The sequence below is a fragment of the Pteronotus mesoamericanus genome, unplaced genomic scaffold (assembly GCF_021234165.1).
Source record: "Pteronotus mesoamericanus isolate MK-2021 breed Mesoamerican mustached bat unplaced genomic scaffold, CSHL_Meso_final contig_94, whole genome shotgun sequence".
Classification (NCBI taxonomy): Eukaryota; Metazoa; Chordata; class Mammalia; order Chiroptera; family Mormoopidae; genus Pteronotus; species Pteronotus mesoamericanus.
This window is the reverse complement of record NW_026555285.1, coordinates 8,944,892-8,962,766: the sequence shown is the minus strand read 5'-3', so window position 1 is coordinate 8,962,766 and position 17,875 is coordinate 8,944,892. Positions and strand designations below refer to the sequence as shown.

Here is a 17,875-nt window from a genome sequence, read left to right as displayed (position 1 = left end):
GAACTGAATTAAAAAAGAAAAGAACCCATAGAGCTATTACCTCCAGCCCCTGCCTTCACTTCTCCGTTTAGGAAAAGTCAGGCCCAACCTGGGAGAATTCAGGCAGGAATTCCTAAGACTCCAGCGACAGGGGTCTGGACCACAGGTGCTCTCACGATGGCTTATTCATGCCACTGCTGCCAAGCAGTTATCTACCCTGAAGGGTAGGCCAGGCAGGCTGGGATTTCTTTTGGGCTTTATGTGAGAAGCGGAGGAATTGATCTTCCCAGCTGCCCAAAACATTGGGTCAATATTTTATTTATTAAAATCATTTTAAAAACACACCAGAAGCACTATCTAACTTCAAATTCTATACATTTGAAAAAGAAACAGAAAACTTTTTCTTTTTTAAATTCTGGAATGGAAAAGAAATCATTAGAGGATTTCAATCATTCCCTAAATCTCTCACTCTGGAGAGAGAACAGAGTGAGAAATGATGTTATTTTATCCAAATAATTAGCAATTAAATATCCACTCCCCAAATGACATACAAATGAGTGTTTTTCCAGTTAAGACCAAAATATATTGGAATCTATGGGAGATGCTACACTCCTCCCTGCTAAAGGCTAAAATACAACTATCATTAAAAAAAAAACAAACAAACAAACAGTTGAGAACATTCATATAATTGGATTACTAACCAAAGGTGAGTCTTCATACACAATGAGTCCATCTTTAACAGAAGGCTGAAGGGTAAGGGTTTGTACTGTGGTGTCCCTAAAGTTAAACCAACACATTTTATAGTTAGTCAGGAAATAAATTGACTTTTGATCATGAATAAAAATACGCCTTATCTTCTTTTTCTTCATCATTCTGTTTTTCCCAAAATGAATTAAAAAATAGCAGAAAAATTCCTTTTGCAACAGTATTTTGTAGATATAATATAAATTACAAGGATTTGGGAATTAATCTGGACTTACAGATTATCCAAGTTCTTTACTTCTCTTTTGCCTTCAAGATAAAAAGATTGATCACTTCTCTTTTCCTTGTGACCATTTAACCTCAAAATCCTCTTCTGAGGGTGGAGAGGAGAAATTAAAAGTATATATTTGTATGATATATACATTATTTATATTATATTAAAATAAAATAATTTTGATGGTGAGTTTGGTGATGACTGGCACATCGCATGCCAATTAAAGAATGTCTATGAACTGTGTGCTCTGGCCCTGGCCCAATGTGCCCTCACTAGGTGAAAGCCACATTATCTTACCTGACTTCAGGCATCATGGGATCCATTTTATTTTCTTAAATCTACCTGCTACTATTTACCTGACCCCACTACCCTTTGAGATTATAATATTCAAAAGTATTAATAGTGAGCTATCTTGATGTTATGCACTCTTCACAAGATGAAATATGTTCATTCCACCCATGAATACTCTTGTCAACAATGTGTGCTCATGTGCTGTAGGTGATAAGTAGCTCCAGTCATTTTTAAGGGGATCAATTTTATATCTTCAGCTTTTACATGTACTCTATCTTAAAAAAAAAAAAAATCCTATGGCCACCTTAATCACATCATACAGAGAACTAGATTACTTTTAAATGTCAGTAGCTCCTTTCTTACAAGAGTTCAAAGTAATTTTTTTTCCAAACTACCCTACCACTTAGTCAAAGTAAAATATAAAGATACAACTGTGTTGTTTTGACTACCTACTATATGTAAGACACTGCTTGAAATGGGAACTTCAGACTTTACTGCTATAATATACTTCTGAAACTTCTATCCAAATTCCAAATTCAATTATAATTTATTAAAATTATAAAATGCATATCTATTAGGAAAAAATAAATGCCACATGAAAATCACAAACAAAGCAAACCTCAGATACAAGTCAAATCTTTTTTTTTGTTTGTTTGTCAAAATCAGTCCATTGCTTTGAGAGGCAGAGTTGAAGTGGTGGAAAGAAGACTCTGGAGTCAGACCAATCAGGGTTTAAATTATAGTTCTTGCCAATTATTAGCCATACTGATCTTGGGTGAGTAATAACACCCAGGAGGTTCACTGATAGAACACCTGGAAAGTAGCAGAGTATATGGCAGGTAGAGAGTGTACTTATATGTCAGCTATAACTATTTCTTGTTATCGTTATTGCTGCTCTTGTTACTGAAAGTTGCTTGCTTGTCTAACTTCATCTTTAAACTTTTAGCGTAGACAGCATTTATAGGGACTCCCCTCCTTGACACTTTGTAGGCCAGGTTAGGTGGCATTGTCTGTTCCCCTGAGCCCTGGATCTCCCCCTATTTTAGCCCTTAACACACTACGCTGTAGTTGCTCTTTTTTAAAAGATGTATTTATTTCTAGAGAGAGGGGAAGGGAGTGAGGAGAGGGAGAGAAACATTGATGAGAGAGAGAAACATCAATCAGTTGCCTCTTGTAGGCACCCTGACCAGGGACCAAACCTGCAACTCAAGCATGTGCCCTGACAGAGAATCAGACTGGCAACCCCTCACTATGCAGGATGACATCCAACCAAGTGAGCCACACCAGCCAGGGCTGTAGTTGCTTATTTTAATATCTACCTTTCTACACAGATTGTAAGATTTAAGAGTGTAAGACCATATATGCCTTGATCTACCATGTGCCTCATCCTGTCCTAATGGATGTCTGACTCATAAGATAAAGTTAATAAATATTTATTGAATAAATGAATGCATGAATGAAATGAACAAATTGCTAAAAGTTGAAAAATCAATTGTAGCTTATAGTGCAACATACAGTTTATGAACTTCCAAATTCACTAGATCATGGAACTCTTTTTGTAAATAGAGAATCTGGAACTTCAGAACCCATTTTTGTAAATCCTGACTTTGATTAAGGCTAATTTTCTTAGAAGCAGGAATCTTTCTTACTCATTTATAACTGTGTATTAGAAAGTACAGTCATGTTGAGAAGTACCTTTAGGGTTCACTAGTCAAGGGACTGAGGGGAAGAATTTTTATGTCCATCATGGACCCCAGTTGAGTTGAATTTCACTCATTATTGTAGGAGGTAATTTCTGCATCAGAGTCTTCAGTTACCAGGGCATGAGCAGGTATGTTAACAATACAACTATTGACATTTAAAATTTCTAGACTGCCTGCCCTACTTGCACTTAGCTTGAAAGGCTTCTCCCTCTAACTTGACTAAGTGGTAACTGATTTCTTTAGTGAATTCCCTGGCAGTCTGGCATACGGCCATCGCTGACCCCTATCCCAAGCTCCCAATCCTGTGATCCAGGCTCTCACGGACTTGGTGTTAATCCCATGATTGACTGCTTCCTATAGCCTAGCATTATACTTTACAAAAAATCTATTATTATTTTTTAATGTTTGTTAAAATTCAAATTAAAACGTGTCTAAAATAAAGCCCTGAGGGATTTAAGGAAAGTGAAAATATATTATGACAATTTATTGGAGCTTATCAACTTTTTGTATGAATAAAATGTTTCTCATGTAATATAATAATATATAGTCATATATCCATTTTCCATATACCTGAGGAAATACTTTATGCTATCTTCTGCTAAACATTAATTTTTAGAGTTTTTTAAACAATCAAGAACAGGATTTAGTTAATCTTTTTAAAAATAATTCTTTATTGTTATTCTATTACAGTTGTCCTGACTCCCCGCCTCCATGCCCTCCTTTGCCCATCCCACCCTCTGCTCCCACAGTCAATTCCCACGCTGTTGTACTTAAATTCACTGTTAATATCCAGCAATACAGAAGAGGGTGGGTGAAGAAGAGAAAATGATGTGTTCACACAGATTTTTATAGCAACATAGTGAATTTCTCACTTCAGCTGTCACATACTTAATGGGCAAAAACATGACACCTTCCAGCACCAAAACGGAAAAAAACTTTTGTATTGTTGTTGGTAGAAAAGAAATTCAGTTATCCTAATAATTATAGTGTTTCATATGAGATTAAGAATAGGAAATTCAAGCTGAATTCCAACTTGAAAAAGGCAAAGATAATTGCTCTATAACACTTGAATCCTGATAGCATAACACTTGTCAAATTAGATTTCTGAAAAGACTTCTATGCCAGAAATCAAAACCATACGTTTGAGTGAACAAGCACAAATTAGAGAATAAATACAAATGAGAATTTATAAGATAAAAGGAGTTTTTGTTCTCTTCCGGTGACTGATCCTTTTGACTTATACATGAAATAAAAAGCAAAGACTACTAATTACATAAAAATTAATTTTAAAAAGTAGGTTGACTTATATCTCAGTATGTCTCCCTGATTATATAAGAATATATAAAAAAAAATCTACTGTCTTCTGCATAGCACTTAATATAAGAATCAAAATTGTTTTCCAGATATCCTATAAAATTATAAACTTCAACTTAGTAAGTGATAAGGTGATCACTGATGTTACAGGTAGTATATGATTTTATTGAGTCTTTAAGACTGATTCTTTTTCAAGGTATTTGATTTGAAATAAAATTATTTCTCTGTATTTATGAACACTACAAATCAAAACAAATTAATTCTCCACACAAATGAGCAATAACCTTAGAAGACTACTTTATTTGTTACAATTTCAATTCCATTATAATTTGTTCCTTTCAAGAACAGCTTTGAAATATAAACTTATAAAAGTTTAAATAGAGTCAACAATTTCAACACTACTTGGGGAAAAAAAGTCAAAACACATCTAGTCACATGTCCACAGTCTAAGATTTAACAGAGACGGCTTCACAGTACATAAAAGTTGCCAGTATACTTGAAGAACTAATTAGAATATTCTGCTAATTGCTGCCATTTATATTAGCACTTACTATCTTATAAACTACAGCTGTCTGTCAATTAAAACCTGTGTTAATAATAAAGGGGCTACTCAAAGAAATATGGTACTAAACTGTAAGCTTCTTTAAATCTGTGATTTTAAAGTTTTTAAAAATTGGAGTAATTAATGTTTCAATAGAAATGTAAAATAATTCCAGAAGCAATAAAGTAGTTAAATTGCATAAGGACCCACTTTTTTTGTTTGTTTGGTTGGGGTTTTTGGGGGGTTTTTTTTTGGTAAAAATAAGGAAAGAAGATTGGCTTCCAGAGAGCAAGTACAATCTGTCCTGACGTGTTGCTTGTAAAGGTATATTAAGCTAATATCCTCTAATATATGGAGGAGCAAATGATATCAAAACAATGATGTTTATTTTGAGGATGATATCTTAGCTGTATTTAATTGGTTTATGGTTAGCTTTATTTTAGAAAAGCAATGTTAAACATAAGAATGAAGGAAGAAATACACACAAAGTTTCAAATAGCTGACAAGAATCTTCTCTAACTTTATAGTTCATTAAAATAAATATGGCTATACCAAGAGTCCACTCATTAATATAAGCCAAACATGACAAAAGAAAGGTATGATATGGCTTATAGGAGGCACTTTACAAATTTAAGAATTAATCGATGTTTACAAACACTGTGGGCTTTCTAATAAATAGCTATACACCACCTTCCTACCCTTGCCTGTAAAAGGCAAATTTATTTCACCATGTAGGGAAAGAAACTTCCTGAGGCCCTCAAATAGAAACAGTCATTATTATAAGCAGTGTTGCCATCCAATATAAAAAAAGGGAGGATATAAATAAGCTATAATTACTGCAGTGATAACTAAAAACCAGCAGTGGCCTAAAGCTGAATCCTCCTAGTTTGGTCAATCACTTCACCTCTGGAAGCCCTAGATAACTCATCACTACGTAGGGAATTAAAATAGAACATGAGAGGGAATATAATAGAGTAAAAGGTGAGGAAGATAAAAGTAGAGCGAGAAATAGTACTATAATATATGCTTTGAATGCTTTGAGGAAAAAGTCCTTTTAGTTAGATAAGTAAAATATAATTTCTTCCAAAGTGACTGAAGGACTCCACCTCTCAAAACAGTGGTTTTGGAGGACATATAGTTAATGTAGCAGTCAATCACTCATCACTCATCACTCATATGCCCAGATACAAAAAATCTTAACAAACTACAAAAGGCAGACATTAGGGGGATAATATTTGTGAAGGGAAGTTTACTGCGATGCAACACTCTTCTCTTGAGCAGTTAGGTTCTTGCTGCGAAGAACAGGTAAAAAATAGCCACAGCAAAACAATGATGAGCTTAATTTTCAAAATCTGCTTATCTTTCTACCACGTCTCCTAGTGCTATTTTGATACTATTTTTAAAAATCCCCCAGTATTCAAAGCCATGTGATACTAAAGTCTTTTAACAAACTCTGAAAATTTTGTAAGTTGTCTAGTATTTAAAAAGAAAACAAATCTACTAAAATGGTATATTAAAAGTTGGATCTATTATCTTTACTCTGAAAACTACGTTTCTAGCCTGGTAAATTTTAGGGATTCAAAACGACCTAATTTTTGGTAGAAATTTCATTTATCCCTTTTCCAGACAAAAAAGAAAAGCATTGTGTAAATTCTTTTCTTTTTTCCATGCTATTAAAAAAATATATTTCCTATTCAGTTTTTTAAAAGGAATAGAAGAATGAAATGTAAATTAAAATACAAAATTGAATGAGTGTGCAAAGATGCACACAGAGAGGAAATCAGAATGTGAGGCTGGTAAACACACACACACACACACACACACACACACACACCCGGCCCCGCCCCCCCACAGTTGGGTAACAATATAAAAGGGTTACAAAAAGTCAAAATTTAATAAGTGACCACTTTTTTAATATCAGGACATTCCAGAATCATTCTTTCAACAAATATTTATTGAACACCTACTAATGGGTACTGCTTTAGATGTTTAAGTATCCATGAACAAAAGAGGTAAAAACTCCATCCCTTGATAAGCTTAGACTAGCAATTTTCAACCAATATGCCAAAAAGGGCATCCTGGTGTGCCACAAGAGTTTTTAAAACATGCAGTTGCTACTTATTTAGTCAGGGGCACAGACCTCTTTTCCCTTAAGATTGACAGATTAAAAAGTGACAACAGCCAATGCAATAGCCATTCAATGCGAATGAATCAAAATGATACTTATTTTTTGTCAGATTGGCAAAAATATATTTTTTGGTGTTTGTAGAATTTTAGTGATTAGTTTTTGTGTGCTATGAAATAAAAAGAGTTGAAAATGTCTAGCTTAGATTCATGTTATATTTAAGAGGACTTACAAATTGTACCATACCAATAATGTGCCACCTTTGGTGCAGTATAAATTAGATCTTGCCTATAATTAAATATTAAGATGTTTTACAACAGGCAATTCGAAGAAATAAAGTTAAAATAAGTGTTTTTGATCACCAACACAAAAGATAAACTAGCCTGCTGCTATTTGAGACCACCAGAAGAGGCATGTGCATGATGCTGGTTAGGCATGCCTCTTTAATGTTTTTCACATAATATTTAGCACTTAAAACCTACTATGCAATTTGCATTTTGTATCTCATAATAATATTTGGTATTTTATAATCTGTGAATTATTTTATCTTTATTTCTGGTTATTCATCAACTGGAAAAAAATCCCCATACTCCAGTTTTAAATTTATCACACTTTAACTGCTTAAGCTAAACAGACAATAATAGTATGTAAATAAGCATTTTACTTGGAGAATTTTTAACTTAAAGGAAATCTATGTTTAAGGTTTCTGTAATTTACCTATTTTAAGTTTTTGTGATAGATTTTCTTAAAGGAAAACACTACTGTATTGTAAGAAAAAATAATATATATCTCCTTTAGCAGAAGTGAAAGAGTTCTTTCAGTGCCAGACTATTTTCCAGTGTCATTTTCATGGCAGAGGGGAAGCACAAACAGCATGGAGGAACTAGAGGGTGGAGGACTGAAGCCGCTTTGTAAGCACAGATCTTTGTCATCTTCATTTTATCTTAAAATTTGGTAGAGATTTTGAACCTTATTCCATAACATACCCAGGTGTTTCCATACAAAAATGTTTAAGACACAACTAGGAAACAGCAACAAGGAGCTGTTGTCCTGAACTAACACGTTCTAGAAACTGTGTTGAGCTGACAACTGCTGACACTAGCAAGTTCAGCATCTGGCTGTCTTTCTCCTCTGGTATCTATCATATTTCTTGAACCCAAAATTAAATAAGTGAGTGGTTTAAAATAGCAATTGTTCTTTTCCCTGCTTTTTGAACTCTGTCAGGGGAATTGCTGTGGAGAGCCACCAGAACAATGCTGAAAGACTGTAAGTACAGCATTTTCAGCCTTGTGCTGGTGGGCATTCCAACAACAGCACCTGATAAGGACAGGAAATAGCTACATCGTCTTGGGACTGAAAAGTTCTCTAATGTCTTGGGCAATATCTTCTACTCTTTCCATTTTGTCATTTCAGTTTAGGTATTATTGCCATTTATTTAAGGTTATTCAGAAAATCTCCAAAACTACAACAAAAATGAAAAAATACTTACTACATAGATGAAGCTTTTAAAAAAGGCACGATTATAGAACTGAAGACTGAAAATAGGCTACTGTCTATCAGTACTACTCAAATGTCAACCTTCTCAGAGAAGCCATCCTGGCCAACCTATTAAAAGTCTTAAACCCTACATCGGCCCCCATTTCCTGCTTTATTTTTTTCCATGGCATTTGGCACTAATTGATGTACGACATATTCTCTCTCTCTGTCTCTGTGTGTCTGTCTCTCTCTCTCTCTCATCAGCAGCTAGAATATAAACATGAAGGCTGGGGTTTTAGCTCTTTTGTTCCTGATGCTTAGAAAAGTGACCACCATATAACATTGGGTTGGCCAAAAAGTCCACATGGTTTCTTCTTCTGTAAAATAAAAAACACATTTTTTTCATTTTCACCAATAACTTTACTGATTTGGGTATTTTGAGTATGTCAGCTACCTTCTGCATGGTATAATGTTGATTCTCAGTTAATGTCTCAATTTTATCTTTATCATTCGATCAGTCACAGTACCTTCTCCATACACTCCACAAATCTCTTTTTTTTTTGGCATTTCAGTTGCGTTTTTACCTTTCTTGAAATAATAAAGCATTATATGCCAAAAATGTTGTAGTTTTGTTGGGGACCACTTTGTGTGGTATCAGGAAATGTAGCCCCGCATGAGCCAGGCCTTGAAAGGGGCCTGTAAGTCTTGACCAGAAAACTAGGAATGCTAGATGCTAACAACGAGGTGGGAAATCTGGCCTAAAGAATGCATTGTATCCACAGAAGCTTGTTCTGCTTTGCACTGCCCTGATAAGGAAAAACCAGAGGTTTAAGCTCCAAATGGAAGGAGTGAATTCCTAAATTCAGAAGACACAATAACGACCATCTGACCCTGACGTCAGCATGTCTAACAGAACCTGACCTGAGGCAAATCTCTTTGTTCCTTCCATTGTTATCTAGGATCTCTATCTGTTTTCTGTAGATATAGCCTTTAGGCATTGATTGATAAGCTTTGCATGCAAGCTGTATATCATTCGCAATAAAAGTCACTTCAGAGAAGGGCTTGGGGCATTCTCCTCAAAAGGGAATTGCATTCCCCTTTTCTAGAAAGCACCTGGTGTCTGGAAGGACTTATTTCATCCACAGCAAAGGAGGACTCCACAGTACAGGGTCCACTACAGTGTTTTCATCCTTCCATTTTCAATATTAAAATAGCTACACAAAAGTTCACCAACTTTGATAAGTTTTTTTAAATGCACACTGATATGACAGCTGTCACAATACAATATAACAAATTTGTTTTGAATGAAGTTAAAGACAACTAAGTGTTACAGAGTCATCATAAAGAAAAAAAACCAAACAAACTTTTTGGCCAGCCCAATAGATGTTCAATATTGTTTGTTGAAAGGATGCATTCTAATAGGCCACTTCAGTTATGCACCCTGAGGCCATAATGAGTAACTCGCAGTTCATTAAAGCATGTGCATACTTGTGTGTCCCTTCTCCTGCCTTTGCCTGACAAACTGTTAAGGCCCATCCCTTAAAGGCTCAGCTCAAATGTGGTCTCTCCCCTTTGAAGCATTGCTTATTGTTCACTTCTATCCACCCAGTTGAAATAATTGTTCCATATAAAGTACTCTACACTTAAACATTTTAGCTGTTCATATAACTGAAGGCATACTATCTATTGATGAGGGGATATCACCTTTTTTATATATGTAGTGCTTATTAGCATGCTTCGTACCTTCCTGGCACAAATAAATGTTTGCACTAAGAATGAATAACACATGAATATATTAAACAAAAATTATATATTGCTAAAGGTAAAGCAGATTATTAAGCATGAAGTATTATAATATAAATAATTCAGAGGTCCTGCTCTCAAGAAGCTCACATGACAGACAGACATAAGACAATTAAATATAATTCATGTCAGAAGTTAATAAGGGCTATTATAGGAATTAAAACAAAGTTCAGTGGGGACAGAGAGGAGAGGGCAATTTATTCTGACTGTAGAGAACCAGGTCTCAATGACTGAAAACGGTTTTAACTGTCAGGGATGGGTCGAAGGTGCTTGAGGGAGAGGAACAGAAAATCATGTAGAAGTTTGGAGGTACAAGAGGAGTTTGGAACACTGAGAATGCCTAGAATACATAGAGTGTGCAGGGGAGTGGATCCAGACAGGGTGATTCAAAATGTATGGTTTTCTGAAATATCACACTCAAGAATCTGACTTTCACTTCAGGGAAATGGAAGACAAATGCATTTCAGAGTCAGGACACCCTTACTGGGTGTCTCAAAGATGGATGGGCAGGCTGCACTAATTCATTTGTTTACTAAATGTGCACTGAACAGCCACTGTACTCCAGACATGATGCTGGAAGGAGACAGTTCAAAGACATATCCCTGCCCTTAAGGAGAGCTCACTGTCTGGGAGGGGAGACAGATGTGGGGGCATGTAATCGTGATAAAGAATGACATGTACAACATCAGAGCCTGTTCTAGGCCAGTGGCTCAAAACAGACTATTAATAAAAGTGTTTCTTTTGAGAAGATATATTCTAAAATATAGAAAAATGAAAACAAAAAATCAGCTGAAGATGAAAACAATACATAAAGACAGCTTCAGAATTTGTTAATACAAAAAATCTTTTTGTTCTCATTAAAAATTAAAGAAGGCTTTTTGGAGAGAACAATGTGACTGACACACTTTATTGTTTCTGTGACTAAAGGTCTAGTCCTAAATTCAGTTTATTTTTATGCTTATTTTAATGGCTATTATAGCTGAAAAAGGGTTCACAAAGAAATATAGACCTAACCAGAAGAAACATGGCACTGACTGTGCTCCCTATAGCTCAACATAAATTTCATTTATCAACCATACATAGGTTTTTATTACATTTAGGCTTGGGAATTTCCATCTTTCCCGATGTCAATAAGTGATTTTGCAAACTACTTAGATAATGCCACAGTTTATATTTTGAACAAATGGGCCACTGAAACTCTTCATTTGTAAGACTTTTAAACATGTTAGAAAATTGTATTTCAAATTGTTTTAGGTGTGCAGTCATTATACATTTCTGGGGTGTATGATCTATTTCTACATTTCATACTTCTGATACCAAATGTGTAGATATTTCATACTCAGCAATTCTATAATTCTCTGCAGACACCAATGAGGCGCCCTAGGAGTCAATGCAATTCTCACACTAACTACCCAGGGGAATTAGCACACACCCCACAGATTAAGGGTTCATTCCCATAGAATTGCCCCCACTTCAGACATTAATTACAAGTTCTGGGTCTCCCATGCATCTGATTTGTCTATAAAAACAAAACAGACAAAGAAAAAAGCAACCCTGTTCTTAGGACTCCCTTCTAGGTTCCATAATTTAATCTTTAGTGATCTCCTCTCTCCTTCCAAGAGGTGGGGGGTGATGGGGTTCCAACCCTCTAATCACATAGTTGGCTCCTCTGGCAAGCTGTCCCCATTCTGAAGCTATCTAGGAGCCCTGGAGTCCCCTAAGTAGCTAATAAAAAGACTCTCTTATCACTACAGAGATTCCAGGGGACTTAGACCTAGAAATGAAAATCAAATATTATGGCAAAAGACACCCATAAAACTCAGAAAATGGCAAGGGTTTCAGAAGCTCTTGTGCCAGGAATAAAGACAAAGGCCAAATGAATATTTTTTATAATAATATCACAGGGTAATGTATTATTTTCAGCCACAATATCTTAACAATTAAAATAGTTATAGACATTTGATTTAAAAAATGTTCTCTCCAGAAATTTTTTTAAAGGAGTTATTTTCTCCTTTACTGCTAAACCATGGCCTTTACCTTGAAGGATTAAATTAAAAATTTGTTTTTAATTTTTAAAGTATCTGTTATATAGCATCTCTCTGGCAGCCATTTAACACACAAAGGGATCAACAAATTGTATAAACTCTTGACTTTGTAAAAGACAAATATGTCAGTTTGACAGATTTTTTAAAAATACAATGGGATTATAAGTGAGACTGTGTAGTTAAGAGATTTTATGGTCAGTTCCTATTTCATTATAAAATACTGCAATAATTCTGGCTTTACTTTAAGGGTCTTGTTTTTATGTTATATCAAACTGGAGACATACTGTAGCACTTTGTGCAAGACTACTTTCTACTTGTTTACAGCAATGCTTTGTTTTGAATCCTTAAGTGTTAGTAACAGTATTCAAGAAATACAGCAGCAGAATTTTTAAGTCCTTGGTGGAAAATGATATCCAATTATATACAACTGCCACTGAGAGTTGGTAAAAAACAATCACATTCAGAATGTGTGTCTGTGTGCATGGGCATATAATAAGAGAGACTTTTGTTATTACAGATTGGAAAGCCTGTTGTGCTACCCTTGCTTTATTCAGTTTCATTTAGCTGCCAGTTCTGCTCTGCTCAGTTGCTGGTTTCCTATTCCAATTCGGGAATGAGACAGCTGACTTTGGCCATGCTAAAAGAGGTAATACAGCTTACATTTTGGAGATCTATGACAAGCCTCATATATTTCTGCCCCTTTTCCCTTCATTTTCTGATTATCACACCAATATTCTCAGCAGTACTAGTATCCCTGGTAACACTACTTCTCCTGGGTGAGATGCTAGCTAGGCCTGGTATCTTTGGTATTGGCTAGGGTCCTATTCCAAACTACCACTAGCCCAAGTTCTCACAACCCTCTAGTCGCTGCAATCTGTAATCGTTTATGGATCCATCCTACATTGCGTCAATTCATGCACTGGATCTCTAGAACACACAAAGCTGCTCAAATGCCATAAAACCTGCCTGCAAATTGCATGGTAATTATGAAGATAGTCAGAGCTGCCAGACTTAATGTTTCTGAGTTCTATTCCCCTACTAGTCTCCCATTTATTCCCTATCACATTAACCTTTAACAAATTTTATACCATACCTTTTCCGTTATAGCATTGATATTTTTCTGTTTACTGAATTATTTGTTTATTGCATACTTCATTACACTAGAAAGAAAGCTTCAGGATAGCAATGACCTTGTCTGTCTTGTTCCTCACTGTTGTTCTCAAAGCCCAGACAGTGCTAGGACTGCACTCAGTAGGAACTCAGTAAATGTGTGTTGCAGTAAATGCTGTTGGTGCCCCTCCCTGATCTCCTGTACCACAAAAATGCACGCATCCTCCAGCTACTGCAGTGCTGACTTCTGGAAGCTAACAACTGTATCATTCTCTAGAACACTGCCCTCCGCCACTGAGGACTACCTCACCTAGAAACGCTGGGAGGTTAGAGGCTCCCTGTTTTCCCTCTCCTAGGGGGCAGCCCTTAACCAGTGACTTAATGATATGGGGGCAAAAAAGGCTATTGTTCTTGCTTCATAGCAGGATAACTGAGTAGTGCCAGTCACAATCCCCGGCTCCCTGTGAAGAAGCTAAGGTCAAGCTTCAACTAAAACCAACTCTTTTCCGCAGGCTTATCCTGGCTCCTTCACTTCCCTGTAAGTTTCACCTAAAAGCTCTCCCTCTAAAGTCACTTACACAAACGTTTCCATCTCTGGCTCTGCTTCTAGAGTCCCCAACCTAAATATCTGTTGAGAGTTCGGGTGAATAAATGAAGTTTTATGTAGATACAATTCTTAGGCTTTTTAGCAATGTTCTTTATTCTTCTTGTACCAGACATTACAGCTGTATCTCACTTAACAGGAATTACTTAATGGAGCTGTGAACTAGGAAATCCCTTTAAGACACAAATCAACTTACTGAATGCAAGCATCTCATGGCATCCCCTCCTGCTCATGTTGTCACTGTTGCTAACACCTAAAGAGTCTGGCTACAGCAATATCTGTATCACTTATAAGGAACAGAACTTTATAAAGCTCAATACTTTTTTTATTTTTTAGAATTTTAATAAATAGATTGTTGAGAAGTATATGGCACTGGCCCACGATACCTCTATCTGCTTACCTAAGCAATTTGTAAGAAACAATGGGGTTATTGGAGGGGGGTGGGGCGTGGAGGTAGAAGAGGGTATGGAAGGATAAATGATGATTTTTTTTAAAAAGCCACCTGTATCTGATGCTGACTGTACAGCATCAGAGAGAGTAGAGTGGGTTTAAGTGGTTGAGACATGATGTGAAGCCTGTTAACATAATCTGACACTAAAACAACTGTAAGATGGATTTTGATTTTATTTTCATTACAACTAAAAACTAAATGTTTTTAAATCCCTCTCCCCATCTTACAACCATTTAGCAACCATTAAATGTAGTGTTTTATTTCTGCAAAAAAGAGTATAATCAAATTTGAGAAAATATTAATAGGTGTTAAATCTGAGTAATTAATTTTGGCATGTGTTATCTATTTTTATTTACTTTTTTTTTGATTTCTAACATTTTTCTCAACTTAAAAATACAGGGCTATAACAAAACTGAGGAAAAAAATACACATTGCTCAGGCGTTCTCAAGCTTGTCTAATGTGATTTAAGAAATAAAAATAAAAAAGAATCCTATAGAATCTTCCTTGTCACTAGTCTTCTCTTCCAAAACAGCCTGGAGTATGCTGTCTGCTGGCAACCCCAGTTTCAGGAGTCTATCTGCAGGAGTCTTGCTTACCAACCTTTTTCACCCACATCTACCTGTTGGGTGCACTGAAAAAACTGAAGCAGAGTCAGCCTGAGAGGAACATCATGGAAACAATCACAGGAAATACTTTGGTTTATGTTTTTATGAGTTACCTGGATGACAGAACAGAAAATAGAGCTAGTAAATTTACTGATAACACACCGCTGAATAAATGTGATTAATCTGGAGAAGTAGTCAAGAAAACTGAAGATGAAATTTAATAAATAAGGCTATTACTATTGAAAAATGGAAAAATATGGACTAACTGGCCTGTTGGGAACCGTCCCGCCTGGTTTCAGGGACTGCAGCCTCACAAACAGGCGAGAGGGCTCCAAGGTTGGAACTAAGCAAGGAGGCCTTGGAAAAATAGGCCACTGAGGAGATAAAACCCGTCCCCCTGGCAGGGGCATAGCCCCCTGCCTCCCTCACATCACCCTGCTTGGCCCTGGAGGATGGCTGGTTAGTTAATGATGGGTAAGACTCCTCGATGGCAGGGGCAACCTAAGACAGGCACAGTCGCATGAGCCATAATAGGAAGGATTTGGGGGACACAGAGGAAGGGCAAAAGACCCTCACCCCTAGGCTTTAATAAGGCTGAACTCATTCTATCTGAAAGAAGTCTCCTTATCTCTTGGCAGCTCTGCCCCACCCACCTGGCTCAGACTTGAAACAATACTGGAGACAGCCCTAAAGTGAATCAGGCAGGCGGTTCCCAGGAGAAAGCAGGCCTAGAAGTAAATTCCTTGAAGCATGCTTTGTTTTTCCCTCAAAAGCTATGAAAACTGGCTCATGCTGGGAAGGAAATTTACATTATTCACAGACCCCAACCTGAGGCAAATCTCCTGTGTTCCTTCAATTGTTATCTATGATCTCTATTTGTTCTCTGTAAACATAGCCTTTTGACATTGATTTTGAGCTTTGCATCCATGCTGTATACCTCTGCACATATGGTTCTCAATAAAAGTCACTTCAAGGGAAGGGTTCCAAGCATTCTCCACTAGAGAGAATCACCACCCCTTTCCCTGGCAGACTGAGAAAAGTGTCTGGGACGACTTATTTTTATTTCCCCACCCGTGACAATCCAGAGCAGCCTCTGAGGGACCAGAGTCCATCTTCCGCCACAGCTGGTGCCCAAACATGGACCTTCAGGACCCGTGCCACCTCACTGGCCAAAGGAAAGACTTTGGGGTCAAGCTGGGCAAGGATTAGAACTAGCATTTTCTAGCTATTAGAAAATAATGCCAGGATATTTTTTTAAAAAATCCTCACCCAAGGATATGTTTTCTGGTTTTAGAGAGGAAGAGAGAGAAAAAAAAAAAAATCAATGTGAGAGACAGACATCAATTGGTTGCCTCCTGTATGTGTCTTGACCAGGGTTGGTGCACAGAATGATGCTGCAACCAACTTAGCCTCCCACGTAGTGCTATAATGCTAGAAGTTTAAAAAGCAAGCTATTATACATAGACTGAAATATAGAATGTAAGAACTGGCTGTCCAACAGTCTTACCACATGGCTAGGACTTTAATGAGGTATTAACTAAAGTACTATCATCACTAAAATTTCCTCTAAGGTCAGGAATAAGGCTAGGATGCCTGCTCTCACCAGTTATTCAACATAATACTGAAAGTCCTAGCCAGAGTAGTCAGGCAATAGAAAGAAATAGAAGGCATCCAAATTGTAAATGAAGGAGTAAAATGGTCATTTTTTGCAGATGACATGATTCTTTATATAGAAAACCCTAAAGACTCCAGCAAAAAATAATACCAAAACTGAAATGGACTTGGAGATCATCAAGAGAAGATCCAAAATTATTACAAAACTAGATATACATGGATAAGTTAGAGGTATGAGCATAGTTCATTTAGTAAAACAGAGGCAGTAGAAGACATTCTTAGAGGGAAAGCTACTGTCTAACTACAGAAGAAAATGCTTCTAAAATAGCCTTTTCAAATTCATAATAGAAAAGAGGAAACAGAGGTGCTTGGTAGCAGCTGGCATGCTTCCAGTTCTCTATTGCTCCTATTAGTGTTAAGAACGTCTTGATGCCTCAATAATAATTTTTTCCATGGGAGTTCAGAAAAGCTTCTGGTTTTTCTATTTTCTACCAATATATCTATTTGTCCTCTGGAGCTTTGTGAATTTCAAATTTTATACTGTCACATTCAGTTTTCTTCAGCCTGAGGTAAGATTTGTATGTTGAACTATATCGTGCTTTTTAAAGTATGTCGTCATTCACTCCAGGATATTTGATCTGATGAAAGTCAATGTTATAGTTTTACACTTCATTTTATCTCATTTGATTTCACAAAGTATATTAAAAATAATGAAAGGGGAAAAGCAAGTGTTGTAACAGTTACCATCTACAATACAATATTTTAACTATTCGGGGGTTAGAGTACATATATAATGCAGTCGCAGATCATATGTTCATAGATAAGTAACCTCACTCAATTCAACAACCATCATTGCCTCTAGATGGTGAGGGCTGATCATAGGGGAGCTTAAACTGGAAAGTCCAGATGGAATTAGCACATATCAAGTCATTTCAACAAATACATATTGGGAATCCTCTGTGCACTGGCAACCACACAAAGTACCTTCCTCACCCTCCATATAGTTATGAAGGTTTCTAAAATTAGTCAGTTAAACCTATTTGAAATATATCTTTTCTTTCCATTCTCATTGTCAATATAATTGTTCACCCCCAAAATTTTATCTGGATTACTGCAAACACCTCCTAGTCTTCTCTGTGATTCAAGTCTTATCTGACTCTGATGTACATACAAGACTGTGGTCATAATAATCTTTCTTGTTTTAACTCCATCATATTACATTCCAGATAAAATTCAA

The 17,875-nt window shown here is 36.3% G+C and overlaps 1 protein-coding gene across 2 annotated transcripts in view; it reads right to left on the bottom strand.

The window, feature by feature from the left end:
• The window catches only part of VWA8 (von Willebrand factor A domain containing 8), a 390,182-nt gene that overhangs the window by 185,700 nt on the left and 186,607 nt on the right, over positions 1-17,875 (bottom strand). For both annotated transcript variants that reach the window (XM_054586385.1, XM_054586386.1), the window contains exon 22: positions 681-756. In XM_054586385.1, the coding sequence (XP_054442360.1) occupies positions 681-756 (76 nt within the window). The remainder of the gene's footprint in view (positions 1-680; positions 757-17,875) is intronic.